The 27603-nt window shown below is 45.9% G+C and overlaps 3 protein-coding genes across 13 annotated transcripts in view; 2 read left to right on the plus strand and 1 right to left on the minus strand.

Moving 5' to 3' along the window:
* WDR33 (WD repeat domain 33) overlaps positions 1–13651 on the plus strand; it is a 101922-nt gene extending 88271 nt beyond the window's left edge. For 2 of the 11 annotated variants that reach the window (XM_024738042.1, XM_024738041.1), the window contains 7 exons: positions 1387–1495; positions 3054–3161; positions 4719–5157; positions 9492–9655; positions 9764–9856; positions 10710–10925; positions 12830–13651. In XM_024738042.1, coding sequence (XP_024593810.1) covers positions 1387–1495; positions 3054–3161; positions 4719–5157; positions 9492–9655; positions 9764–9856; positions 10710–10925; positions 12830–13059 — 1359 coding nt within the window. In that variant the 3' untranslated portion in view covers positions 13060–13651. Of the gene's footprint in view, positions 1–1386; positions 1496–2789; positions 2895–3053; positions 3162–4718; positions 5158–9491; positions 9656–9763; positions 9857–10709; positions 10926–12829 lie in introns of all 11 variants that reach the window. The other 9 variants (XM_024738052.1, XM_024738043.1, XM_024738045.1 and 6 more) reach the window with 9 other exon arrangements.
* A 1479-nt stretch (positions 13652–15130) lies between these two features.
* SFT2D3 (SFT2 domain containing 3) lies at positions 15131–17642 on the minus strand. The gene has a single exon (XM_024738020.1). It carries the CDS (start codon positions 17629–17631, stop codon positions 16969–16971), a length of 663 nt encoding a protein of 220 aa, XP_024593788.1. The 5' UTR covers positions 17632–17642; the 3' UTR covers positions 15131–16968.
* Positions 17643–17772: 130 nt separating this feature from the next.
* Positions 17773–27603, plus strand: part of LIMS2 (LIM zinc finger domain containing 2) — a 58367-nt gene continuing 48536 nt past the window's right edge. The window contains exon 1 of the mRNA XM_024738018.1: positions 17773–17898. The gene's annotated coding sequence lies outside the window, so the exon portion shown is untranslated. The remainder of the gene's footprint in view (positions 17899–27603) is intronic.

A 27603-nucleotide genomic window follows, 5' to 3' on the forward strand; every position in this document is an offset into this window, starting at 1 on the left:
GCGGTGTGCGGGCTTCTCATTGAGGTGGCTTCTCTTGTTGCGGAGCACGGGCTCCAGGAGCGCGGGCTTCAGTAGTTGTGGCACGTGGGCTCAGTACTTGTGGCTCGCGGGCTCTAGAGCACAGGCTTAGCAGTTGTGGTGAGGGCTTAGCTGCTCTGTGGCATGTGGGATCCTTGCAGACCACGGCTCGGACCCGTGTCCCCTGCATTGGCAGGTGGATTCTTAACCACTGAGCCACCAGCGAAGTCCCCCAGGTCAGTTATTTAAACCAGTTGTTTTAACCAGTTGGTTAAATTTAATGGAATTGCCTTCAGGTGTTACAGTGATAGCATGAAAGATGTTGATAAGAGCTGCCCTTGAATAAAAGGGACAAGAAACAAAGGAATATGGAAATTACTGGTGTTGACTTAATGATGGCAATTTAACTGCAGTGCTGTAAATGAGTCCTATCAACGCTGCTCTTTCTTGTAGCCAGTTTGGAATGTGAAAGCACTTTTGCTATTGATGGTTTTGAAACTCTGCTATTCTCATGGTAGGTCCAGTCACTAAACGCATTTTTTATATGAACGAATGACTAGATATATATTTGATTATTTGATTGTCAAGAGACCAGATCCAAGGTCACTGGGCAGTGTGGGGAATCTGAATTTAGACATGGCTAGATAAAAATACAGAATATTAGGACTGGGGACAAGCTGGGGTTGCAGAGCAAGGAGGTTAAGAGGATCAGAGCAGTAGGTTTGCATCAGACAGAAGCTGCAAGAACCCACGAACCCATGTCCCGAACCCATGTCCCGGGTAACATAGCTGGGAATGCGCAGTGGGTGCTGAGCACGGGGGAGTTAGACAGTAGAGGTTAGGGAGTGAAAGGAGAAAGCAGTGAGTGAACACCTTGCTCATCAGGAACCCCTTTCTTACTCTCCTGCTCCCCGCCTTTTAAACCTGGCCATCACCTCTTGAGAGGATGGATATTTTCTATAGCTGGAAAGGGGTCATGGATGCGAGAGCAGAGTTTACCTGTCCTGGCGGGTTTCCAAGCCTTTACTTTTGCTAGAAGTTCCGCCTGTGTGCAGAGTGTTGTTGTTTTATGTTATGATTTCTGACTTTCCACTGAGGTTCTTGCTTGGCATTACAAGTAAAGATTTAGCTTTAAATAAAACTTATCAGCAGGTTTAAAATACAAGTGTTTCCTTTTATTATGGTCAGAGAAGTATCTCCTTTCCCCCAATTTAATGACAATTTTGCTATGATGTCACTAGGTATATATTTACTCCTGGAAGCTTTGGGGTAACCTAGTGTTTTTATCTTGTCACATTATGATACAATTGCTGTTCATGAAGCACAAGCCTTTGATTTCACACCCCCGCTTTAAAAACATCTTTTCAGGAAGGACAGAACGCAGGCCCCCCACCCTTGATACCAGGCCTAGGGCAGCAGGGAGCACAAGGTCGCATCCCCCCTCTTAATCCTGGACAAGGACCTGGCCCTAACAAAGGTAAATATCTGCTTGGCTGAATGAGAGATTATATTCTATCTCCTTTGGGTAAATCTTAACAATAGTTTTACTGGTAAGTAACTGATAGAATGGTCATTTGAACCTCTAGGAAAAATAAGAGCGTAGTCAATTCAGGTAATAGCTTTGTCTTATGTTGTTTTCGTAGATTTGCTTTAGTTAGCCCAAATTCTGCCCAGAGGAAACAGCTGCTTACTACCAGAAGTGGGCGGTGAAACCCCTTGGACAACCACCAAGAGCAGGGCCTGGGCCACAGGCCGGCCTTGCTCATCTCCTGGGAATGGGAGTGGTTCCTGTGCTAACTGAATGCAAGCGTATGTTTTTAGCGTCCCAGAGAGCTGAACTGGCTCAGTTTAAATTTTTGATGGGATAAAGAATTCAGAGATTTTGACGATGTTTTTTTTATTTTATTTTTTTTTCTTGCGCTACGCGGGCCTCTCACTGCTCCGGCCTCTCCCGTTGCCGAGCACAGGCTCCGGACGCGCAGGCTCAGCGGCCATGGCTCACGGGCCCAGCCGCTCCGCGGCATGTGGGATCCTCCCGGACCGGGGCATGAACCCGTGTACCCCGCATCGGCAGGCGGACTCTCAACCACTGCGCCACCAGGGAAGCCCTGACGGTGTTTTTAATATCACCCCCTCCTCCCCTCAAATTGTGTCATATACTGAATTCTTTAGCTGGTTACATTGTTCTGTCCCTTTGAAAAGAAGAAAGCCATGTACCAGTGTGTTGTGCCTCGGCTGTTGATGATATGAAAAGCACAGAGATGAGAATTGTCAGTGTTGAGATGTGAGGCTCTGTGGAAGTTGTGGAAGTTGAGTCACCCCTAAGGGTTGGAAGGGGGCACACGCAGGAGCTGCAGTCCCTGCTTTGCGAGGTGTTCAGCTCTCACACCTCCAGGAAGAGCTGGAGCGGGACTGTGGTGAGTGGGCAGCTCCTGGGTGGAGAGTTAGAGGGTGGGACCGGGAGGGAGTGCGGGTGGATGGAGTTGTACGTTCAGTGCGCCTTTTCACGGGGGAACAAGCCAGAGAACCGTGAGCATTGTGGACACGTCGCTATAAAGAACTAGACCCCTTTTAATTTGTAATTGGCTAAGCCCACAGCACCTTGTGGTACATGTTAGGTTTCTTGCCCCCATTTGATTAGATTAAGAAAAGTCCTTGTCAGCATTTTCAGCCCTAGGACTTTGGGAATTTAAAGCTTAGTCCTGAATTTACGTGAGTCACTAGAGGTAGGAAAGGGAGAGGTAAAGGAATTAGGAGAATGTTTATTTTAGTCTCATCCTATGGAAGCCGTGGCCAACAGGGAAAAAGAGAAAGAAAGCATCAAGAACCAATTCTGGATTTGGGGACCCTAAGAAAAGAAGTCTGTTTCCCACAAGGTACAGCCATCAGCAAACCGAGAGCCTGCCTCTCTCCCTCTCCCCCACCTTGTGTCTGTCTCCACCTACTTCCCTCTCCTCCTTGCTCTTCCCCTTTTCTCTTCACCACCCCCACCCCCACCCCACCCCCATCTCTCTCTTCCTCCTTTCTCCTCCCAGGGACCAAAGGGAGAAGGGAGAGCCGAGAAAGTGGCCCTGCCGGCCCCCACTGGATTAACCAGCGCCACCGCCCGTCACCAGGGGCCACATCCCTTCTGATTTGTAGTGGTGGGTTTCTTTCTTTGGAGGAGCCAGGGTACTTTTAAGCAGATAGAGGTAATGGGAGGATTATTATTCATAGGTAAGTTCGAATGGAATGTGTTCAGCTTCCTCAGGTCAAACGTCTGCTGTGTCTGAGGTCACACGAAGTCCAAGCAACATGAAGGCAGAGAAGGAGCCATTAGCTGCAGGGTCACACTGGGAAGTGAGGGGCTGTTTACCAGGAGGAAAGACGCCTGGGGTATTTGAACAAAAAGGCAACTTCGAAGGTGCTTTCCTCAGCGTGGAGAGGACTGGTTTAATGGAAGGAAAGAAGGGAAGGTAGAGGGGACAGAGAAAGCTTGAAAGAAGAGAGAGTCCTTCTCATGGTGTATTTTTATACTAAGATTTCCAAGTATTTTAAACATGTTGAATGGTGAGGAGGAATTGAAATGGCCAAGAGAAATGCGTAAAAATGAGAGAGGAAGGCTGTTAGAAGGGTAAGGATTATGGCCGACTGTGCCGTAAGGAAGGGAAGTTCGTCTTGATTGCCAGGGAAAAGCAGTAAAAGGCATGAGCTGGGCAAGTGGAGGAATTTCATTTTTAAAAGTTAGTTGTTTTAGAAGCAAGAGTGTCCCTTTGCCATCTACTTTAAAAAATATATTTGATTTAAAGTATATGTTGACAGAAAATAGGTGTACATTTACAATGGCTGCAATAATCATTCAGTAGCCAGGAAAACAAATCCCTTCAGACTAAACTCAGAGTAATTGACCTCTTTCCATTTTTATTCAGTACTCTGAATATATTACATATACTAAAATATTTTTAAAAAAATCTTTAGTGGGTTTCCAAGCTCTTATCTGCGAAGAATGGTGATGATATTATAGACGAGGGATATCATTCATAGAAAGGGACAGAAAAAGTGTTTATATAAATCCTGAAACTGAAGTACAGCAAGGCTGTTTGGTCACAAAGCAGTTATTAGAGAGGCCCATGCTTCCATGTACCTTACAGAGGATTTTGTTAAGAATCAAAGTATGAGTTAACAAATCAAGTTAAATGAACTAGGAGTTAAAGGAGAGACATCATGGCAGTGTAGGCCTGTGGCCCTGTGGTGAGCTTGCGGGCTTTTACAAACGCAGAGGTGAATTCCTTGTACTTGGCTCCCCGGCTTTCAGCATGAATTTTCCCTGTTGCCTTCTCCCTGGGTATGGGGAGTGGGCCCAACAAAAACACTGAGGAGTGGGGGCAGGAAGGGAAGCCCGTTCTTATGCCGGTGAGGCTCTCCTGTGTTTTCTAAATGAATCTTCATATCAGCTGAGTTGCTAATCTCATTAGAGATTAATAATTTGCCCTAGGTCGAGTTGCTTAGCTAATGAGTGATGAAATCTGCACCCCCAAAGCCCTTGTTCTTTTCATCACATGATGCCTCAGGGACGTTTGTCTCCTGAGTATGCCGGGAACCAGAAAGGGAAAACATTCTTAACAAAAGCATGCATTCTGAAATTTTAAGATGCTGAAAATCAGACCTACGTCGGCAGGATTCCTGGAAGACAAGGTAAAAATCAGTTTTGTTTCCTTTAGGTGACTCACGTGGCCCTCCGAACCATCACATGGGCCCAATGTCAGAGAGACGGCACGAGCAGAGCAGCGGTCCCGAGCACGGTCCCGAGAGGGGTCCTTTCCGGGGCGGCCAGGACTGCAGGGGTCCCCCTGATAGGCGCGGCCCTCACCCCGACTTCCCCGATGACTTCAGCAGACCAGATGACTTCCACCCCGACAAGCGCTTTGGCCACCGGTTACGTGAATTTGAGGGGCGAGGAGGACCTTTACCGCAAGAAGAGAAGTGGAGGCGTGGGGGCCCTGGGCCTCCGTTTCCTCCTGATCACAGGGAGTTCAGTGAGGGGGATGGCCGGGGCGCGGCCCGGGGCCCTCCAGGGGCGTGGGAAGGCCGCAGACCTGGAGACGAGCGCTTCCCCCGGGATCCTGAGGACCCACGGTTTCGAGGGCGCAGAGAAGAAAGGTGGGATGGATACTTCATGGGTCCGTTTCTTCTTCCCTGGAGCTTTCCACCTGTTCTCTCCACAAAAGTCTCTTTCCTCTCTCACTTGGGGAGAGAGTACCCTCCCCCCTCTAGGTTTTGTGTTTAGACTTAAACATATGTATATGCCTTTAACATTTATGTGGTTCTTTTTTGTCTCTACAATTTAGAAATCTTTTTCTTTTTGCTTATTACTTGGTCCTTTTAAACAGATAGGTGGGTCAGTGTACTGTAAAGTTTCTTGGATTTGAATAGAAATCTCCAGGTTCTCTTGGTTAGAATGATGAAATATGAGACAGATATCTAGATTGAGAATAAAGGAATTATTGAGTAGATAGTTTCTGTGTAATTGTCTAAAGATCTTAACAAAATCCAGTCAAACTGAAAAATAATCTTGCTGTTAAATTAGGTCGAGGTCAGGCGTGAATACTCAACTTGCTTGGGGTAACAAAGGAATAGAAGTAGTAGGGAGAAAAAAACAAGAATTAGTGAGATCTCAGGTGAGACTCGGAGTAATCAGTGATATAATAATTGAGGATTTACCTTGTGCCAGATGTTACTTCATTTAACTGTTAGAGTGAGTTGTGTGATAGGTGTTACTATCAGCATTTACAGATAAGGGATGACATGGAGAGTCAGTGCAGTTTCTTGACTTTGGAAGGTCCCATAGGTGGTAAGTGTAAGAGCAGCTTCAGGCCTGGGCCATCTGACTGCAGTGCCCAAGCTGTGCTGTCCAGCACTCCCGCCTTTCCTGCCTCAGTCCTCTCTCCTGTGTCTTCTTTTCCCATCATACTTCTCATGACTGTCACTTGCAGGTAATTGAAGTAAGGGTTGGCAATCTCCGTTCTCACGGTGTGTGTTAGAAAAGAGTGGCTGATAAAATGGCCAGGGAGGGTGAACTAGAGGGGTTAAAGGAAGCAGCTCTCAGAGGGGAGTTTTTAATAAAAAGATTTAAGAGCTCTCTTAATGACATCCCAGGTGTTCACAAGTCTGCAGGAACCTCATTTCCAATGGCTTTGGCATCAACATAACTTTCATTGAGTTCTTGAATCTCTGCATCCTGTGCAAAGTTTCAGATTTTACTGTGCTTCAGTTTGTCATATTTCATCTGTCAGTGACAGACCCACACCTAGACTCTTGTGCTGTGTCCAGCTTGTGCTCCTCTTCAGGTGTGCCAGACGTGTCCTGTTCACGTTGTGCTTGCTTTTTCCTCTGCCTGGAGCACAGTCTCCCAGATGCTTGTGGCTCACTCCACTTAGATCTCTCCTCCTGTTCCTTTATTTTACCCTGCTTTATAGTTCTGCATAGCACTTAGCACTGCTTGACATTAAGTGGTATACTTATTTCTGTATTACTTGTATCTCCCAGAAGCACGGTAGCTTCCTGAAGGCAGGTCCTCAGAAACTAGAGCAGTAGTGGTGACGCCCTGTAGGTTCTCAGTAACTGTTGAATAAATGAATCTGTTAAAGGGGGAGGTGTATTTGACAGGGTTCAGTTCATTAGGAGGTGTGCTACTCAGCTCGGGCTGCCATCACAAATACCACGGACTGGGGGGCTTAAACGACAGAAATCAATGTTCTCACAGTACTGGAGGCTAGAAGTCCCAGATCAAGGTCTAGCAGGGTGGGTTTCTGGTGAGACTTCTTTTCCTGGCCTGCAGACAGCCACCATCTTCCTTTGTCCTTGCGTGATGGAAAGAGAGTGAGCAGGCTCTTGTTGGTATCTCTTCTTATCTAAGCCCGTCATGGGGCCCCCGTGCTGAGAACCTCACCTAACCGAAATAGCTCTCAAAGGCCCATTTCCGAAGTCACCCCGGGGGATGGGGCTTCAGCATATGAATTTGGTGGAGGGGACGCAAACATTTAGTCCATAACAGGAACTGTTTTCTAATTAGGGCACATTAGACTCCCCTGGTCCTTTTGTAGCTAGGGCAGTCGTATAATGGCTGCCTGGACAAGAAAAGAGTCCTGCCACGTGTGGGGAGTCTCCCCTGAATCCCTCTCGGGGGAGCAGCGCCCTCTGCTGGTACTCTCCCTGCTCCACTTACCTCCCCGTGTCAGTTCCACCCTCACCTCAGGTGGTTATTTCAGCCAGCGTCTGGGTCATACCCCCTTTGCTTGCAGGAGCGTGGCTCATTAAGTTACCTCAGGACAAGAAGGGTATTAAAAAGGTAGCTAGTAGCTGGAACGGTGGAGTGAAAAAAGGAAAGCTCTTTTTACAGTAAAACACCAAGTTATAAATGGAGGAGGAGTGAGAATTAGAAAATCACTTCTTTTAATACCCAGTGTCATAACTGATTCAGGCAAGGATCATCAGTGGGGATGCTAAAAGCCACTGAGTAAAGAGATTGTGGAGAATCACCCATGCTGCCAAAGTATCACCCTACAGATTACTTAATTGCAAAGGAGAAAATGTACCTTTGCAACAATGAAGTTTTGTTGCCATACCACTTTTGCATCGTAAACAATGAGACAGACTGGCATCACTGTGAACGTATAAGACGTTTTGCCAGAAGTGTTTTACCTGAATCTAATCATGAGGAAGCAATCACGTGAATTCAAATTGTGGAACGTTCTGTAAAACGAGCCATTTTGAAGGATGGATCCTTCAAAAATGTTGGGGCCTATCTCAGTAAAAATTAAAAAATAAATAAGTAAGTAAAGTCGAGGTCATGAAAGATAAGACGCAGGAGGGGTGGGGTGGGGGGACTGTTCTAGATTAAGGTAGACCAAAGAGACGTGACCACTAAATAATAGTGTGTGATGATGACTGAAATCTATAAAGACAACTGTAAAGGACGTTTTGAGGACAATTGGAGAAATTCAAGTTGGACTGTATATTAAATAATATTACATGTTATTTAGAGTGATAGTAGTGTTATTATGTAGGGGAAAGTCCTTGTTCTTAAAGAAATTTACTGAAGGATTTAGGGGTGAAGCATCGTGTCCCAACTGGTTTTGAAATGGTTTAGAAAATGAATTTATAAATAGATGGATAGAGAAAAGACAAGGCTCATGTGGCAGAATCTTAAGAACCGATTAGTAGCAGTGAAGGATGTATGGGCATTTGTTGCTCTGTACTTCCATCTTTACTGTAAGTTTGAAATTTTTCGTAATAAAATGTTGGAGTAAAATATAACTGAGTGGAAACTCAGGAAAAAGCAGAAGGCCTGGCCTGAGAGGAAGCCACGAGCAGGCAGTTCATGCAGATGGCCCAGCCCCTTTCCCCCTTCTGATCCTTTCTCCAGTTTCCATGGCCTCTCTTGGGTGTTCACACACCTTTCCTGCTGGCAGGCCCCTGTTCCTGCTTCCCCACAGGCTTCTGCTACAGCTCTGGCACCCCCCCATTAATGGTGCTGCTTCAGTAACACTCCTGGCTGACTTAGTCCCAGTTCCAGAATTTCTGAGAGGTGGTGAAATTGTCCACCAGCCCAGGCACCAGGTTGCCAGCTTGCCAGCGGGTGGGCTACCCATAAGCCAGAGGCCCTACCAGTCAGCTGTGGGCTGGGGCTATTGGTGAAGTTCATGGCCACCAGGCCTGCCCCTGAGTAGAGGTGGGCTGGGGCAGATGGCAGAGCAGATGCCCCAAAACAAGTCGGGTACAGTTAGCAGGCATGAATCTGTGCCCCCCCCCCTTTTCTGATTATATAAGTAAATTCATTATAAAAACATAAATGGTAACATGAAAAGTATTTGGGAGGCAATGGTAAAGAGCCTGGGCTGGGTGGGTGTCAAGACTGGCTGAGTTCAAATCCCAACACTTATTGTGTGTCCTTAAGTAAATGACTTAACCTCTCTGAGCCCCAATGTACACATGGGTAGAATAGTAGTGTCAGTTTCTTTTCCTTTCCTTTCTGTTTTTTGGTGTGTTGCATGGCATGCAGGATCTTAGTTCCCTGATCAGGGATCGAACCCATGCCTCCTGCCATGGAAGCACGGAGTCTTAACCACTGGACTGCCAGGGAAGTAATAGTGTCCGTTTCATAAGGTGGTTGTGAGGATAAAATGAAATGAAATAGTACACGTAAAGCACTTGGCATGATATAAGCACCTAAAAAATGCTCACTGCTATTATTCCTAAAAGCCTAAAACAAAATTAAAATAACCCTACATTCTGGTACTTTTCCCTCCTGCCTGTTTTTATGTGCCATATTGGGATTGTAAAATGGGTACTTTAAAAAATACATACTTTTATTTTGTTTTTCTCCCATTTAACATTGTATCATATTTTCTCACATCATTATGCTTCTTTGAAACATGAACTGAGGACTACAAGGTATTCCATTAGGTGGATATTCTGTTGTTTTTCCCTAACAGCTTCAGACGAGGAGCCCCCCCAAGACATGAGGGCCGTGCTCCCCCCAGAGGAAGGGATGGTTTTCCTGGTCCCGAAGACTTTGGACCAGAGGAGAATTTTGATGCTTCTGATGAAACAGCCCGAGGAAGAGATCTCAGAGGTCGAGGTCGGGGTGCCCCACGAGGTGAGCTGAGAACCCCGGGTGTGGGAAGGACAGGGGTGGACAGGTAGGTTGTTGTGGACACCCCTGAAATAGTCTGTGAGTGCTGCGTTGCTGTGTTCTATTGTGTAGGAGGAAGGAAGGGTTTACTTCCCACTCCTGATGAGTTCCCTCGCTTTGAAGGAGGTCGGAAACCAGACTCCTGGGATGGAAATAGAGAGCCAGGTAAGGCAGTAGAGCTGCGTGTGGCTTAGGGTCCCACAGTTCACAGAGTGTGGTCTGAGGACTCTCCCAGGGGTCCACTGGGCTCTCTCTTTAGCGACTCACCTCTCCGTGGCAGGCCGCATTGTCTTCAACCCACATCTTCAACCCACAGTGTAGACTGAATGCAGGAGCAGATGGGAGAGCCCGGCTTTCCCCTACTGAGCCAGATATTAAAGAGATTTGTCTAAATACCACTCTTTTCACTAAATTGTTTCGTTTTGGGAAAGTACAGTTAAATGAACTAAAGTTTTCTCAGTCTTCATTTCTGATATGGCAAATGTTGTTAGAACTCTCATAAATGAATTCTCTTTGGGATCCTCAGTAATTTTTAAGAGTGTAAAGACGCTCTGAAACTAAAAAGTCTGAGAACCACTTTTCTGGCCCTTCCCTGCCTCCTCTTATTTCAGGAGGCATGTTTATTTCTAATCTTGACCCTTTTTGTGTACTCATGATGTGACTAGGTGTTCAGGAAATGTTTCTTGCACGAGTGAGTATTGGTTTTTGAGCTGCCACTTACTCTTTTTTTTTTTAATTAATTAATTTATTTATTTCTGGCTGTGTTGGGTCTTTGTTTCCGCGCCAGGGCTTTCTCTAGTTGCGGCGAGCGGGGGCCACTCTTCATCCCGGTGCGCGGGCCTCTCACTATCGCGGCCTCTCTCGTTGTGGAGCACAGGCTCCAGACGCGCAGGCTCAGTAGTTGGAGTTGCCACTTATTCTTAACAGTGTAATTCCTGTCTGCTTTTAGCCACACTGTACTTTGATATAATGAGATGGTTAGATTCCTAGCCTTCTGGATCTGTGTTCTCTATATTAGGGCCAGGTCATGAACATTTCCGTGATGCTCCCCGCCCTGACCATCCCCCTCACGACGGTCATTCCCCAGCTAGCAGAGAACGGTCCTCTTCTCTCCAAGGCATGGACATGGCATCCCTACCACCCCGAAAGCGCCCCTGGCATGATGGGCCAGGAACCTCTGAGCATAGAGAAATGGAAGCCCCAGGGGGTCCTTCTGAGGATCGAGGAGGCAAAGGTAAGTGAGGCCGGTGATTTCAGCTCAGGAGCTACGGATGCCACAGCCCTGCCGAGAAGGCTGCAGGGGTCACGGGGAGCCTCATCTCCGGGCCAGCCCCATCCCAGTGTACGCCTGTTTTGTCTGTCCCCGACTGGGGTACTGGGGGTCCTTTCTCCACTCTACCCTCCAGGGCTTAGACTGTGTAAAGGCACATGTTCCTAGCTGCGGTACAGCCAGTTGGAGCTCTCGGTGGGTGACTGCAAGCTCAGCCTCTACGCAGTTCTCCTCCTCTTGCTTCCAGGAATCTCTGGTTTGTTCACGCTTTCCACTCCAGCTCTCTTTCAGATTGCCCCAGTACTTTCTCTGCTGATCTGTGAGACTCTTGCTCTAATTGGCAGATGTGCTCTCTGGTAGTGGCTGCTCTGATACCTGGAAGGGTGTCACCAGTGGCAGAAAGAATTGTCCTCTCTCAGGTTCTGTGGTGTTTTTTTTTTTGAGTCTGAACCCAGGAGGAATTTGGCTTGTGCCCAGAGTCACAAAGACTTTGGGGAGTATGGTCTGGAAGGGGTTTTCTTTTCAGGGGAGCAGTGGATTATTTCTACTACTTGAAACTTTGGACCTTTATTTTAGAGGCAGCACTGACTTGCAACCCAGAGCAGTAGCCACCAAATGCTAACTACAGCTGTGGTCTCAGGTTAGGCTGGGCCGTTGCACATGTGGTGTACTTTGGAGGCTGCTGGAAAGACTTGTGTGCCTCGACCTGTGCTCCACTCCTCAGTTCACCTGCCTCGTGGCTGTAGTCCCTTCATTACAAAGTTCTGCCTTTTGTTCTCGGTAGTTCCGTTCTTCTCAGTGCAAAGCCCTCAGAAATTACCTCGTGTCACCAGTAGATCCCCCCCCCCCCGCCAAGCGCTCATTTTGTTGCCGGTTGGGGTGGGCACTGGGGACACCTTTGTCGGTCCAGGGCTGAGGCCACGTGGCTAGTGTGGAAATGATGTCCTAGCTGACAAGTTCTCTGCCAAGGTACCTTCAGGTGGTACTCAGCCAGGGTACCTAGGCTGAGCTTTGTAAGAAAAGAAGCCAAAATGCCTTTGGCTGTTTTGGCTAGCTTTCCTCGCCTCCTTGTCTTAGCTGGATTCAAATTCCATTCAAAAATTTAAGACGAAGTTGGCAGTAGTCTTCTGATAATGCATTATGGGAGATGTGTCCAAATCCGATCATCTCAAGACAAAAAATCTTAAAGGTCAGAATCTTAAAAGTCGTTAAGATACCTAGAGGTTTGTGTGTCTAAGTCTGATACAAATAACAGTATCCCTGGGAGAAGCACTAAAAGCCAGTGTTTTTCTTTTAGTGCTTTTGTTTTTCAAGAAATGTTTTATCTCATTATTTAAAAGGAAATCAGAAGCGCTATATAGTTGTAGGATAATCATAGTAAACACTTATCCTGGTTAGAGCAATTGTAATAATTAACATCATCAACAGTTTGTATTTCTTAGTTGCTTCCAGTGTTAAGTCAGTGCTTTTCAAACCTTCCCCTGGAATACCCCTGGTGGCGTAGGAGGGTGAAGATACACATCTCATGGACTGTAGGCATGGTCCATATGATCGGTGACCACCAGGAGGTGCTCCGTGTTTATCTCTTGGCTCCCTGTCAGTTCCGTCACAGCCGCGGGGAACATGTGTGTAGGTGAGGCTGAGGGGTGCACAGCCACAAGACAGGGCAGGAGTGAGATGGTGGTCCAGAAAAGCAGAGGCACAGCTTTCAGTGCTCTGAGGGCTGTGCTCATGTCCTCAGAACTCTGTTTTGTTGTTTTTTTTTTAAAAAAGAAGTGTTCCACTGTCTGTCATCATAGAGTAAAAGTTTGTACCAGGAGTCTCTGATGGAAAAAAAAGTCACATGTAAAACCATTATTTTGTTTCAGGCCGAGGGGGCCCCGGACCTTCTCAGAGAGTGCCAAAGTCCGGACGTTCCAGCTCCTTGGATGGAGATCACCACGATGGATACCACAGAGATGAACCTTTTGGGGGCCCTCCAGGCAGTGGTACCCCTTCTAGAGGGGGCCGGAGTGGCAGTAACTGGGGTAGAGGGAGTAACATGAACTCTGGCCCGCCAAGGCGAGGAGCTTCAAGGGGGGGTGGAAGGGGTCGGTAGAAGTTGGGGCTCAGTACCCCTCGGCCTCTCTGGACAGTATTTAAGAACTTCTGTGGACTTTCCAAGAGAAACAAAAGGAAACCTGCACCGTGTAGCCCTGAACTCTCTCTGGGGCAGCTGAATCCCAGGAGCCCCTGATGTCTTTAAGGTGAAGAGACTGCTGCCAGAGTAGCTGGCTACCCAGAGTAGCTGGCCTTGTTTTGTCCTGTCCACCCACATTGCCCTAAATCCCATGTGGGCTTGTGAAGATAAGAGCTGGAATTTTTTTTTTCTTTTTTTTTTAAAGTGTCACAAGACATGGAACCTCCACAAATTTAAGTTCATGTCCAATTGGAAATTTGTTTCTATATGTACAGTTTGTCAGAGAAAAAGTTGTTTTTGTATGAATACAGAATGTGATTTACGCAAGAATTAACAGAAAACAACAACTAGTCGTCAAGTGCTTGCCTTAAGGAAACCCTTAGCTTCCATTGCGTCTGGTCTGCTGAGGGGGGCACAGTTATTGCTTATATTTGTGAGCATACTTGATGGGAACCTCTAAGTCATCTAAAGTCATCTGTGAACTTTTTGTTTTTAAACAAATTCTTATCTAGCCATTCTGTCACACTTATTTTTGTAGTAGCGTGAAAAATACTTCAAAACTATAACAAGGTCTGAAGTAGATTCAAAGCCTTATAATTAGTTACATCTACTCTGGCAGATGGAAAATTATACACCAGAGGAAAAAAAAATCTGGATGTCCAAGTAGGGGGTCTTCCTTGGCTGCATCTCCTAGTAATCACACCATAGACTTGCATTGCCTTTTTCTGAAGAGAGGAACTTGACATAAACCAGAAATCAACTACACATACCCTCTGAATACTGTAAATCATTTCACAAATGGTTCTAAGTTGAAAAGGAATGGATCAAAATATCTCTTAAAACAGTTGTGCAAAACTTAAATAATTTCTTCCTCTTCCACACTAGCTATGTGGAAACACCAGTGTTTAAGACAGAGGATTGTTCCAACTTAAAGTAAGCCAGGAAGTTCTCATCCACAACAAGTTCCTTTAGTTTCAAATAAATGGAACATTTGGCCCAGTTTGAATTGAAAGCCAAAAGTTCAGTTTGAGATAACCCCAGCATACTTTCTATACTGACCCCTTACTTTGTTTTTATAAAAAGAAACCTTTTATTATTCAAAGGACTGTCCTGTGGCCACCCTAACGTCTCATTACTTTGCCAGCTTCAGTTTGGCATAGGAGAAAAGTTTAGTGGTGCTGGAAAGTGTCAGTACTTGCTTAGGAAAGGGATACTGACATAGTTGGAGAGTATATAAAAAACTCGTAACTGATTCTCCATTAATGTAAAAAATGGTAAGTGCTGTTATCTCTGAAGATAAAATGTTGACACCACACACACTGTTTTAGGGTATTAGAACCTAGAGACTAAGAGATTTTCTCTTTACTTTGCGACTTAAGACATCCTATTGATCAGCACTTTGCTCTAAACACATGTTTAGGAGACTCAGGATTGCTTTAGGTTTGAGGATATTCTTTTTTTGTGTGTGGTATGCGGGCCTCTCACTGTTGTGGCCTCTCCCGTTGCAGAGCACAGGCTCCGGACGCGCAGGCTCAGCGGCCATGGCTCACGGGCCCAGCCGCTCCGCGGCATGTGGTATCCTCCCGGACCGGGGCACAAGCCCGTGTCCCCTGCATCGGCAGGCGGACTCTCAACCACTGCGCCACCAGGGAAGCCCTGAGGGGATATTCTTTATTTGCCCTCCGCTGGCATAGCTTAAAAAGAAGTTGTAATCAAATTCTAAGAAGCTAAAAAGGGATCCAGAGAGCAAATCCATACAGAGATTTAGGCTCCTTTTTTCTGAGATTTATGTGGTAAGAACTTTATCATAACATTCCAAGGCTTTAACTTGAAAAACACAGTACCTCAGTAAGCAGATAACCAGATCACATTTTGAGAATGAATTCATTTAGAGAAAACTGAAAACTCAACATTATATATTAATTACTTAGTAATGCATTACTTAGTAAGTGATGCATTTTAAAGTATCACTGTCAAAATACATACAAGATGTTGTGCTTTGAATTTTATTAAAGCTTAGATTTCCAAACAGTGAATTCTTGAAAAAATGTTGGGAAAACAATTTTTAAAAATACAGTAGCATGAACATAAAAGTCAACACTGTGAAATCTTCAGCCATGCGAACTGTAGAGAAGTTTAGAACTAGAATGCAGATTTAACAAGGGGTTAGAAAGAGCAGCCAATGGTACAAGTTTTCCAGTCAAAAAAATCACTCCCCCAAAACAGTGGATTTGCTTTTACAAACACCCCCTTGGTTGATCCTCTTGAGGTAGGTAACCCTATTTACTGAGAGGGGAACAAGGGAGCATTCTTAGAGAATATGGGGGGTTGGGGTAAGTCTACAGTGTGGATGTTGGTCACTTTAGTGTCCACTTCTTGGAGCAGGGCTTAGGACACTGATAAAAACCTAAATTTTGAGGTTGGACAAAGGGGCAAGGCTCGACTGCTGCCTGACAGCCAGTTTCGGCAACACTGGAATCCAGCCCCAGGAGACAATTATTTTCAAATCGTGCAATCCAGCATACAGAAAAGTGGTTCACAACCTTAGCTGGAAAAGGAATCATCTGGAGAGCTCAAGAAAAATGCTGATGCGTGGCTCCCACCCCCATCCCTGCAGAGACAGACTGAGTTGATCTGAGGTTTGAGTCGTCAAGTAATTGTCATGTGAACGGAGAACCAACCACTGGCATAGGATTTAAACATTTTAAATAGTTTACTTCCTAGTTAACATACAGCTAGTGACAAAACATGTAGTTTTCTGGACTCCTCAGAATACTGAGCCCATACTTTCTGGCAGTAAATTAAGGTAAGTAAGAAGGTCCTAAACAAAAGTTAAGTGCTAAACCTAAAACGAAGGAAATTTGGCAATTAGATATGAAAAGCATCTTACATTGCATGAAGATCAGACTGTAAAGTGTAAATTATAGTTAAAAAGCAGATCATAAAATCAGGAATGAAAAAAATTAGGCCTTGTAGAAATCCATGGTTTCCATCAAATAGGGAAACCGCACATAGAATCATCTGTCTCCCAGGAGTCCCCTAGCCCAGTTCTGCCCACGGACCTCTCACAGCATTTACACGCACCTTACTGGGTATTTCTTACAGGATGCTTCTTGGTCCATCGCTTTCCTCATCTAATACAGAATCAATTTTCCTTTAATTTTATAAGGTACCATGTTTACAACTCCACTAAAAGTAGAAAAAACTGAGATAAACCGTCTTAACTGAAGTACTTTTTAAAAATTCCGGTGGCTAAAGTCAGTATTTATTTTAATAACTCTTATGGATCCACTCACATTGAAGAATACGGAAAAATAATTTCCAAGAGCCGAAGAGAACAAGTTTACTGTAGCTAAGCTACTGCAGTCTACCACTGGATTTTTTAAAGTGACAAAACGTGGAACAGAAGTCTGAGAAAAGTAATAAGGGCAGTTAATTAAAACGGAAGAGCTAGTGTTCTTTTTCAACTGAGTGTAAACTAAGACCACGGTTAACGCAAAAGCAATTTATCATAAATGTTTCACAGTATGTCACCAACTCAAGGACAAAATTTAGTTCTCATAGCACTTGATGCTGAGGATAGCACAAAACGCTGAACTTGAGGAGCTTCCGAAACAGCTCATGTCTCAGTTTTACAACTGCTGCTCAGTTTACAGATTTCGCTGGCACAGTAAAGGAGCAGCCTTTGCCCCGCGCGCTCTGGGAACGGCGGGCGCAGTCCTTGGCATGGCGAGCGCTGGGCCCCTGGGCCGGCTCCGTGTGGTCTCCCGACGGCGCGTCCCGGGGGCGGACTCTGCGTCCTTTCCGACGGCGCGGGCCCCAGGCCTCTCACACGGGGAGCGCCTTGGCGAGGGTGGCGCCCGGGCCCAGGCGCCGAAGCGCCACGCGCAGCGCGGTGCCCGCGCCGCGGGGCAGCAAACCCAACAGCACGGCGAGCAGCGCAGCCACCTGCGCGCAGGCGCCCAGCGCCGTGAGCAACGTGCTGCGCAGACCCAGCGCCGCGTACAGCGTAGCGCCCAGCGCGGCCACGTAGAGCAGCGCGGGCCGCGACGGCGCCTCCTCGCCGCGCAGCAGGCGTCCGCACGCCGCACCGCCTCGCAGGAGCGTGCCGCCTGCTAGCGCCAGCGCCGAGCCCAGCGACCACAGCAGCGCGAACTTGCGGGCGCGCAACAGCAACACTGGGGCGTAGAGTGCGGCCAGGCCGAAGCAGAGCGCGGCCAGCAGCAGGCACACGCCGCTCGCCGCCAGCCGCTGAGCGCGCGTCACGCTCGGCATGCACGTCGGTCCCGCCGCCGTCGCCGTCGTCGGCTCCGCGGAGCTCCGCGCCCACGTCCAGCGCAGGCCCGCGCGGCCGAGCCACGCCCCCGCCGGCCCGGCCCCGGCCGTGGGCTCCTCTGCCTCTCCCGCGTCGAGGAGCGGCTCGGCGGCTGCCGGCCCGCCCGCTTTCCCCTGCGCCAGATACTCCTGCAGTTGGCGGTGGAGGTCCGCCATCTTGGGCGGGGGCTCCGGGAAGGGGAGGGCTGCCGCCCACTTCCGGCTTTGCTCGGTCGCCGTTGGCAGCGGCTCGGCTCCGGTCGGCTGTTGGTCGGCCTTGGCGGAAGGGGCGGGGCCTGCGGCTCCGCTCCTTCAGCTGCCTCCGGTGGGCCCGGGGCTTGGGACTCTGCTGGTCCCTGAGCGCTTACCCTCCTAGCCGCGGCCCTCGTCCTGTGTCCGGTGTAGGCGCTATGACGGCCTGGATAAATCATGGCAGCATTAAAAGTTAGTTGGGGGGCGTAAGTCGGTGTGGTTATAAAAGAAGGAAACTTAACGTGTCTTGACCTTATGGATGTCAGTGTCTTGTGATACTGTGTTATAGCTTTTCGAGATGTTGCTATTGGAAAATGGGGAAAGGGTACACGGGATCTACATATTTCTTAAAACCATGCTAATCTATGTCAATGAATTCAATGTTTTTAGAAGCTCAGACTGCAGGTCTTAGGTGGTTTCTTTGGGAAAGCTACAGAGGTGAAGAAGAGTTAACCCCCCACTCCCACCAGTTTGCTTCTTTTCTCTTCCCCGTTTCAGCAGAGGCCTGGAAATATTCTTGAGTCTTTCAGGCCCCTTATCATGTATCCTTGGACCGCCTTGCCATGCTCCTCGCACTTCTGGGTGTTCTGAGGTAGCTCCCACAGCCCTGCTCTATTTCAGAGCCTCCTTGAAGTTCTTCAGCCAGTGGTCACAACTTTCCGGGTCTCTGCCTGGGCTTCATCCTCCTCTGCTTTCTACCTAATTCCCATTCCGGGACGTTGGATCAAGCTGCACCTCCTGCTGTTTACTCCTATCCCGCTTAGGTGCACTTTTTCTGAGTTCTCATCTATTCTAGTTGTGAAAGTTTATTGGTTTAAGGCACTGCCAGCAGCTTGAGGACAGGTTCTCTTCCATCTCCCTTTTCCTGGGGCCTGGAAGGGTGCTGCAAAGGCACACAAACAGATGTTGACCAGATTGACACAGTTGTCAATTTGTGTACAGTAAAGCTGCCTGAAAGGCTTTGTAGATACTTCTTTTTTTAAAAAATGATTTATTTATTTGGTTGTGCCGAGTCTCAGTTGCAGCAGTCGGGCTCCTTAGTTGTGGCTTGCAGGCTCCCTTGCTGGCCCCTTAGTTGTGGCATGCGAACTTTTAATTGCAGCATGTGTGTGGGATCTAGCTCCCCGACCAGGGGTTGAATCTGGGACCCCTGCATTGGGAGCGCGGAGTCTTAACCGCTGCACCACCAGGGAAGTCCCCTGTAGATACTTCTTTTGTAGATGTAGAAGCCATTGGTTGAAAAACCTATTTTGCTGGACTTTATAAATGCCTGTTGTGAACGTGAACATGATGGCATGGAAGTCCTTTTGCACTGTACAGTGTGATACAGTTAAGTAATACAGCAGTCTACTCTTGTACAAGTCTTCGGCGTACTTGCCCCAGAAGTACTGGGAGTGGAAGGCAGGGCTGACCACTCTAGGCTGTTTCTGGTATCCCTGGCTTTGGAGGCACTGCAGGAGGTGAACCCAGGGTATTTCCCCCGTGTCTGCCGCTTTTGGCTCTACTGGCTTCCCCTGGGCAACTCCTGCTGATAGGCTGGTAACACCCCTTTGTTCTCTCTTCTATGGAAAGGTTGATATCAATGGCTTTCTCCTGTTGTCGTCTCTGACTTTTCAGTCTTCCTGTTACCTGTGTAACCTGTTTCCCGCATTAAATTCCCCTTAATACTTTCTGTTTTCCTGGTTGGATCTTGGCAGTTACTGTTGGTCCTGAACCAGACTTGGTTCCACTTGCCCGATGTGAGCAAAGCCAACCCACTGACACTGGATTGTGGTGGAGGAGAGCGCAGCGTTTATTGCAGGGCGCCCAGCACCATGCTCAGAGGACCCGTACTCCCCAGTGGCTTTCAGGGAAGAGCTTTTAAAGACAGTGGGAGGGCGAGGGTCACGGGGTGCATGATCAGCTTGTGCACGGTTCTCTGGTCGATGGTGAGGTTAAGAGGATGATGTTTCAGGAATCTCAGTCATCAGCCTTCTGGTTCTAACAGGTCTGGGGTCTACGTGCTGGTGGTGAGCATGCAGTTAACTTCCTCCACCTAGTGGAGGTTTTAGTGTCTGCAAAACAGCTCAAGGGTATGGTTCAGGATATTATCTACAGCCCTTGAGAAGGAGCTAAAGGTCCTCAACTTTGTTTTATGGCTAAACTATTATTATTTTGTCTGGCTTGACTGCTTCCTTTGTTTCTTCATTTTCTCACTTTGCTCTTTGGAACTCGGGGAACACCTAGGAGGCTAAAGCTTTTCTACAAACAAGAAGTGGAGACATGGGGAGGTCTCTCCCTGGGAGGGTCCTGCTTGGTTTCAGTATGCTTTTTCAAATACATTCCAATTTGTTATCTCACGTGTGTCACCCTGAATAAATGGGTAAACCGAGGCAAGCTTAAGTTACCAGAAATTGAACTTATTCGGGAATAGCAGAGGAATTGCATTTCGGGAAAAGGAAACTGTAGCAGCTACAAGGGAGTCCGTTGAGGTTTGGACTGGGCTGTATTTATGAGCAAGGAGTGCCTAGATCAGGGAGTCTAGCCAGAGTCCAGGCAGTAAGTTTGGCTTGAGGATGGGGAGAGATTTTTTTTTTAATTGGAGTATAATTGCTTTACAATGTTGTGTTAGTTTCTGCTGTGCAGTGAAGTGAATCAGCTGTATGTATACATATCTCCCCTCCCTCTTGGACCTCCCTCCCACCCCCCATCCCACCCATCTAGGTCATCACAGCACTGAGCTGAGCTCCCTGTGCTATACAGCAGGTTCCCACTAGCGATCTGTTTTACACATGGTAGTGTATTTATGTCAAATCTAATCTCCCAATTCATCCCACCCTCCCCTTCCCCCCTCCCATGTCCACATGTCCGTTCTCTACATCTGCCTTTCTGTTCCTGCCTTGCAAATAGGTTCATCTGTACCATTTTTCTAGATTCCACATATATGTGTTAATATATGATATTTGTTTTCTCTTTCTGACTGACTTCACTCTGTATGACAGACTAGGTTCATCCACATCTCTACAAATGACCCAATTTCATTTCTCTTTATGGCTGAGTAATATTCCATTGTGTATATATATGTACCACATCTTCTTTATCCATTCATCTGTCGATGGACATTTAGATTGTTTCCATGTGCTGGCTATTGTAAATAGAGCTGCAGTGAACATTGGGGTACATGTGTCTTTTTGAATTATGGTTTTCTCAGGGTATGTGCCCAGTAGTGGGATTCCTGGATCATATGGTAGTTCTATTTTTAGTTTTTTAAGGAACCTCCCTACTGTTCTCCATAGTGTCTGTACCAATTTCCATTCCCACCACCAGTGCAAGAGGGTTCCCCTTTCTCCACACCCTCTCCAGCATTTATTATTTGTAGATTTTCTGATGATGCCCATTCTAACTGGTGTGAGGTGATACCTCACTGTAGTTTTGATTTGCATTTCTCTAATAATTAGTGATGTTGAGCAGCTTTTCGTGTGCTTCTTGGCCATCTGTATGTCTTCTTTGCTGAAATGTCTATTTAGGTCTTCCGCCCATTTTTTGATTGGGTTGTTTGTTTTTTGATACTGAGCTGCATGAGCTGTTTGTATATTTTGGAGATTAATTCTTTGTCCTTTTCTTCATTTGCAAATATTTTCTCCCATTCTGAGGGTTGTCTTGTTTATGGTTTCCTTTGCTGTGCAAAACGTTTTAAGTTTCATTAGGTCCCATTAGCTTATTTTTGTTTTTATTTTCATTACTCTAGGAGGTGGGTCATAAAAGATCTTGCTGTGATTTATGTCAAAGAGTGTTTTTCCTATGTTTTCCTCTAAGAGTTTTATAGTGTCCAGTCTTACATTTAGGTTTTTAATCCACTTTGAGTTTATTTTTGTATATAGTGTTAGGTAGTGTTCTAATTTCATTCATTTACATGTTGTTGTCCAGTTTTCCCAGCACCATTTATTGAAGAGGCTGTCTTGTCTCCATTGTATATTCTTGTCTCCTTTGTCATAGATTAGGTGACCATAGGTGTGTGGTTTTATCTCTGGGCTTTCTGTCTTGTACCATTGATTTATATTTCCGTTTTTGTGCCAGTACCATACTGTCTTGACTACTGTAGCTTTGTAATGTAGTCTGAAGTTGGGGAGCCTGATTCCTCCAGCTCCATTTTTCTTTTTCAAGATTGCTTTGGCTATTCGGGGTCTTTTGTGTTTCCATACAAATTGTATAATTTTTTGTTCTAGTTCTGTGAAAAATGCCACTGGTAATTAGATGGGGAGAGATTCTTGGTGAATGTTCAGTTCTGTAGCCACTAGCCACATGTAGTTTGAGCAACCTGAAAGGTGGCTGGTGAGTTGGAAGAACTTCATTTTAAATTTTAATTAATTCATTATTTATAATGAATTATATTTATACTATAACTTATATTATCAACATAATTTATAAAATATAATTTATTATAACATAGCATCATTATATGATCAAATTGATAAGAGCCACATGTGGCCAGTGGCTTCTGTATTGGACAGCACAGCTTGGAGCACGTTGGAAACATGGGCATTTTGGTTATCACCATGACCAGTGGGCACCGGAGGCATTTGTTCCACAGTGCCTGCAATGTCAGGCTTTGGTGAAAGTCAGAGCGTCTGGGCTGGGATGGCTTGTTCCTCCACAGGGGTTCTGGCAGAGCAGTCTGATCTGAGAACACAGCGTTTTCTCAGCTCAGCTCTGCAGACCTCGCTACCTGCTCCGTGGCAGGACTACTTGAGTCGGGGCCCATCCCTGGGGGAAACCAGGGAAGCAGGCGCTCCTACACAGGAGTTCCTTGTGCATAGTGAGGACCCATCACAGTGTATCTCACTGTTGAGCAGGGCTTTGTGTGTCCAGCTCGCTTAACCTGAGAGACATCCTTGTGCTGTTTCCTTGGGTAGCCACCCTGGGCACCGGCGCCCTCGTTGGGTGTCATGGGGCAGCGAGGTGGCACTGCCGAGTCCCAAAGGAGGGCTGAGGGGAGACTCAAGCTGAGGTGAGGGCCCTTTCTGTGGCCCGGCCGTGACCATAGCTGCCCTGGTGCGCCGCACTTCTTGCTGCTGTCAAAGGATTCATCAGGACGTCTTACTTGCCACTTGCAGCTTGGTCTGACTGTAGCCCAGCAGAGGGCTCAGAGGGGCGGTGGTCAGGGTGCTGGTTTAACCCTCCCCACCTGTCCCTCCGCCCACTGATCCCAAAGACTGGACCCTGGGGGTCATTTCCCACTCGGAGCCCCAGGGTGGAGGTGGGACCTGGTCACCTGGAAGGGGCCCACGGTTCTCCCTGTGTTCCAGGCTCGGTGGGCACGGAAGAAGCAGGGTGATCTGTGTGGGGGGCCTGAGAGCACAGGATGCCGGGGGACCAGGAGCACAGCCCCCCACCGACAGGACACGGGAGCAGAAGACGTGACAGTGTGGCTGTTGGCGGTGCCCGGCTGGGACAGCCCCGGGGTGCAGAGCTGCTGGAGGCGCAGCCCAGCCAGGGGCAGAGGGGCACCCAGTGGGCTGCACGGCCAGCGGCTGCGCTCGGGAAGTGCACGTGTGTGTGTGTTCTAGGACTTGCTGAGGTAGGGCTTTGGGCGTGTGGATGTGTGACTGTAGAGCAGTTAATTCAGTTCGTCTCAGTACTTGTACTGTGCTCTTCCTAGGCCTCTTCTGGTATACCAGCCACAAGCTCTGTAATCTCACTATTGTCCAATTCATAGCCTGTGAAATCCTGACGTTTTCCTTGAACTTAAGTGAAAACAAGTACATACAAATTGTTTTCTTATTTTGGAGTACTATTGAAAAAAATTGTGTCAGAAACCTTTGTACATTTACATTTTATCTAAAACTGTTACTAATTTAGAATTTAACATTTTATGCTCAAGGAAACAAAATGTATTTATACTAATTTTTTATATTTTAAGATGGATTTTTGACTGTAAAATAGGAGGCATGCTTTCTCAACCTACAGTTGCACCATCTACATCTAAAGATGCTGAAAAAGGGAGTTCCCTTCTTTTTGAGTGGTTAGGATTCTGGGCTTTCACTGCGGTGGCCCGGGTTCAATCCCTGGTCAGGGAACTGACATCCTGCATGCCGCATGGTACGGCCAAAAAAAAAAATCCCAGAAAAGGGAAACTGACATATAGCAGAGTTGTTCTCTGCAAGACAGGAGTTGACTCTGTAGAACTGGGCAAAACTATACATTAGCAAAGAAAATATGACAAAAGCTCTCTTTTCGTCGGCTTTATAGATGTTGACCACATTGAGCATGGTCTGAGCCCTGTGCTCCTGGAAGCAGTGGCAGTTGAGAGATCCCCGTGTCTCAAATCCAATCTTTATGTCTGGGACAGGGCCCCCTCCCACCCCTCATCCCCATGACCCCTTCTCCACTTGTCTCTGTAATACCCTAGACCCCTTCCTGTTTGAGACATTGCTCGTTAATGAACAGTCTCCCCAGCACAGCAGCCCGAGTGAAACCACCTCCTTAGTTGTCAGTGCATTTTGTCTTTGATAGTTTTGGTGCCGTGACTTGTTCAGGAGCAAAGCCTGTGCTTGGATCCCTGCTTCCTCCACCCTCATAGGGAGCCTCTTCATTCCTGACTGTAGATTTGGGACCGATGGTATTTCTGACTTCTGCTCCTGTACTCTGGACTGTGTCCATCAGTAGCACAGAAGGATTTTATTTTGATTCTTTTTGAATGCTCACCTGGTTTCATGGTCTGATCAGTTGGATTATAGAGATCAGGTCTCTGTTGGGTAAAAGAGACAGGGGGCTTCCCTGGTGGCGCAGTGGTTGAGAGTCCGCCTGCCGATGCAGGGGACACGGGTTCGTGCCCCGGTCCGGGAAGATCCCACATGCCGCGGAGTGGCTGGGCCCGTGAGCCATGTCCGCTGAGCCTGTGCGTCCGGAGCCTGTGCTCCAAGTTTGTTACTCTTTTCTGTTCATCTACTTTGAGCTCATCAATTAAAGATTCGTATCCACTGGGAAGAAAACAGCTCTTTGATGTGGACTAGTGAATTCTGTTCATCTCTGTTGACTGCTGCCCAGGGCTGAAATTTTAGAATTGGAGCTATAAGCTCTTGGTCTGTGTCTGTCATTCAGAAAGGCCTTGACTTCTCATTATGTGAGTGTGTGATATTTTCCTACCTCTGGGTGGTATTGCCAGATCAGATTATGAAATTGCTTAAATTAAAGGAGCTCTATTTTCATTGACTTAGAGATAAGTAAGCACCTTATAAATGCAATATTCTTAAAATTTCCAGAAGTTAAGGAAACTGAACTTCTAATACTTTCAAAGAACAGAAAGAAAAAATACATTCTTACAGAAATTAACTCAGAAATGTTTTAAGAATAAGTTCACATTATTTAGGCAGATGAGACTAGCTTAATATTTTTGGTTTAATAAAAACAGCCATGTCTTCTCTGACCATTAAGTGCTTACATTTTTATTCTACTTGGGTATATTTTTCTTAAATTTATGCAGGTTTAGTGATCAAATAAGCTAGCATTACTTACACTAAGTGTTGAAGATTATGAAACACCTGTTTGTATCTAACCAAATCAAATCATTATTCTGACAAACTTTATTTCAACAGTAATTACTTTTCTTGAAGATAATTGCCAAGATGTTTAGGTAACTTAATCCTTGTACTTATAGTGTATTGAGTTAATTAAGCAAAAATACCTAGATCATCTCCAAGTAAGAGAATGCTGAAACATTGTTACTAAGCATAATTTATTTATTTATGTATTTGCCACACAGCTTGCCTTGGTTCCCTGACCAGGGATCAAACCCAGGCCCTGGCAGTGAAAGTGTCGAGTCCTAACCACTGGACCACCAGGGAAGTCCCTAAATTTTGCATTCTTTTGCTTCTTATTTTCATTTGCTACAGAGGGCTGTATCTTTGGGTCTGTAATGAACATGCGCACTTCCGCTCATTTCTTACATTTTGTGAGGTGTAAGGCCACACACAGCTGTCCTGTGTGTCTTCACGAGTGCTGCTAGTCTGCGATAGAGAGCTGCTGTGTGACAGACAGTGCACAGCTGTCCACCCTGTTATCTCTCGACTGGGAGTTAGTTACTAACAAGTATCATTAATTTGTGGTTTAGACTAAGTAGAAAGAATTTTGGAGAAATACAACTGAGTGCATATATCTATTTTTCAAGGAAAACAGTAGTTTTGTCCTAAAGAAGTGATTTTTTTTTTTTTTTTTAGTCTCCATCCCCTTTCTGCACTCTTCAAGCTTACTGAGGACCGAGAAAAGCTTTCTCTATGGTTGTAACTATTGACGTTTACTATACTGGAAGCGGAAACTGAGAAAACTTTGAAATGCTTAGTCATTGATTCATTTGACAGTAGGATCAATGAACACATTGCACGTTAATATCTTAGTAGTATTACAGAATTCGTTCTGACCATGTGGACCTCCAGTGCTATGGTCTGAAAATTCCCCCCTAAAATTCATATGTTGAAATCCTCTCCTCCAGAGATGATGGTGTTAGCAGGTAGGGCCTTTGGGAGGTGCTTAACTCATGAGTGGGATTAGTGCTCTTATAAAAGAGGCTCCAGGGAGCTCCCTACCCCTTTCAGTCATGTGCATGTATAAGGAGAAATCTGCCACCCGGACGAAGGCCCTCGCCGCGCCACACTGGCGCTTGATCTTGGACTTCCAGCCTCTAGAACTGTGAGAAACACATTCTTGTTGTTTGTAAGCCACGTAGTCTGTGGTATTTTGTTACAGCAGCCTGAATGAGCTAAGACACCTTGAGATTGGTCTAGAGTACAATGTCCATTTGTCCCGGAATACGAAAGAGTGCAGTGAAAGACAAAGTTTGGAAATGAATTTTATTCACCTTGTTGTATAATACCTGAATTTGAAAAGTGAAAATCTTGGCAAAGTTTGCCCAATTTGATTGGCTTGTCTCCTTGGTTTACTGGTTATTACCTTCACCTACAGCATAAAGGATCACTTATTCTGTTATTTAATCTATCTAGACAACAAAAATTCTGTATCTGACCAGAATAGCCTTCTTTGGTTTATATTCATTTATTATGTCTTTGATTATTTATCAATAGAAAACAGAGTTTCTCATTTAAGAATGGGCTAAGGTTCTTTGCAATCATATTACCGTCTATTTTTTTTAATGTTTTATTGTCACTTTGAAATGAATAGCCAAATATTGTTTCTCAGGCACCCATGATTTGATTCCTATCTTAAATCTGATAGCTTTGATTTTTATGTTCTCATATTGAATCCTAAATGTATAATAAAGTGAAGTTACAAAATTCCAAAATCTCACCTGGAATGTCGTATTTGAGAATGATGTTCCTTCAGGGTATCTTTTACACCTAAAACTGTCTTTGAATTTCCCTGAGGATACCTGGAAAATCACAGGGCATTTGTTCTTGTTTATTCTTCTTTGAAAATAGGGCTAATTTTGTATATAATTATTTTATCTAAATTGGGGGGGTTGACTTAATTGTTTTGCATGCTGCAGAAATAAGCAGATTTCCTTGTCGATGGCGCTATTCTTGTAATGAACTCTCATCCAGTCTTTAACTTCGGAAAATTATTTGGCTATATAAGGAACGCCTTCCTCTGTTCTTTGAAGTTATCTGCAACTCCTAACAATATAGTAGACTATGATTTTATAAACAGAAATGTGCAGTTTATAAAATATCTTGTTTTTCCTACCTGACCCGTCCAGGTAGGAACTCCTACCTGTAGGAACTCTTACTGAGTTCTCTTATTTTCATAGCAGTATAAGTTGTTATCATAAATTCAGTAAGATTGTCTTCCTTGTTAATGGGTGTAGCTGGAACCAAAGCCTTGCCTGGAATATCGTATTTGAGCTTGATGATCATTTAACCAAATATGACCAGACATTTTTTTTTTTTTTTTTTTCCCAAACACTTT

Source organism: Neophocaena asiaeorientalis, unplaced genomic scaffold (genome assembly GCF_003031525.2).
Source record: "Neophocaena asiaeorientalis asiaeorientalis breed wild unplaced genomic scaffold, Neophocaena_asiaeorientalis_V1.1 scaffold98, whole genome shotgun sequence".
NCBI lineage: Eukaryota > Metazoa > Chordata > Mammalia > Artiodactyla > Phocoenidae > Neophocaena > Neophocaena asiaeorientalis.

Bases quoted from the DNA above. Each gene is read 5' to 3' on its own strand.
- SFT2D3 (XM_024738020.1), bottom strand. From the start codon at position 17,631: ATGGCGGACCTCCACCGCCAACTGCAGGAGTATCTGGCGCAGGGGAAA.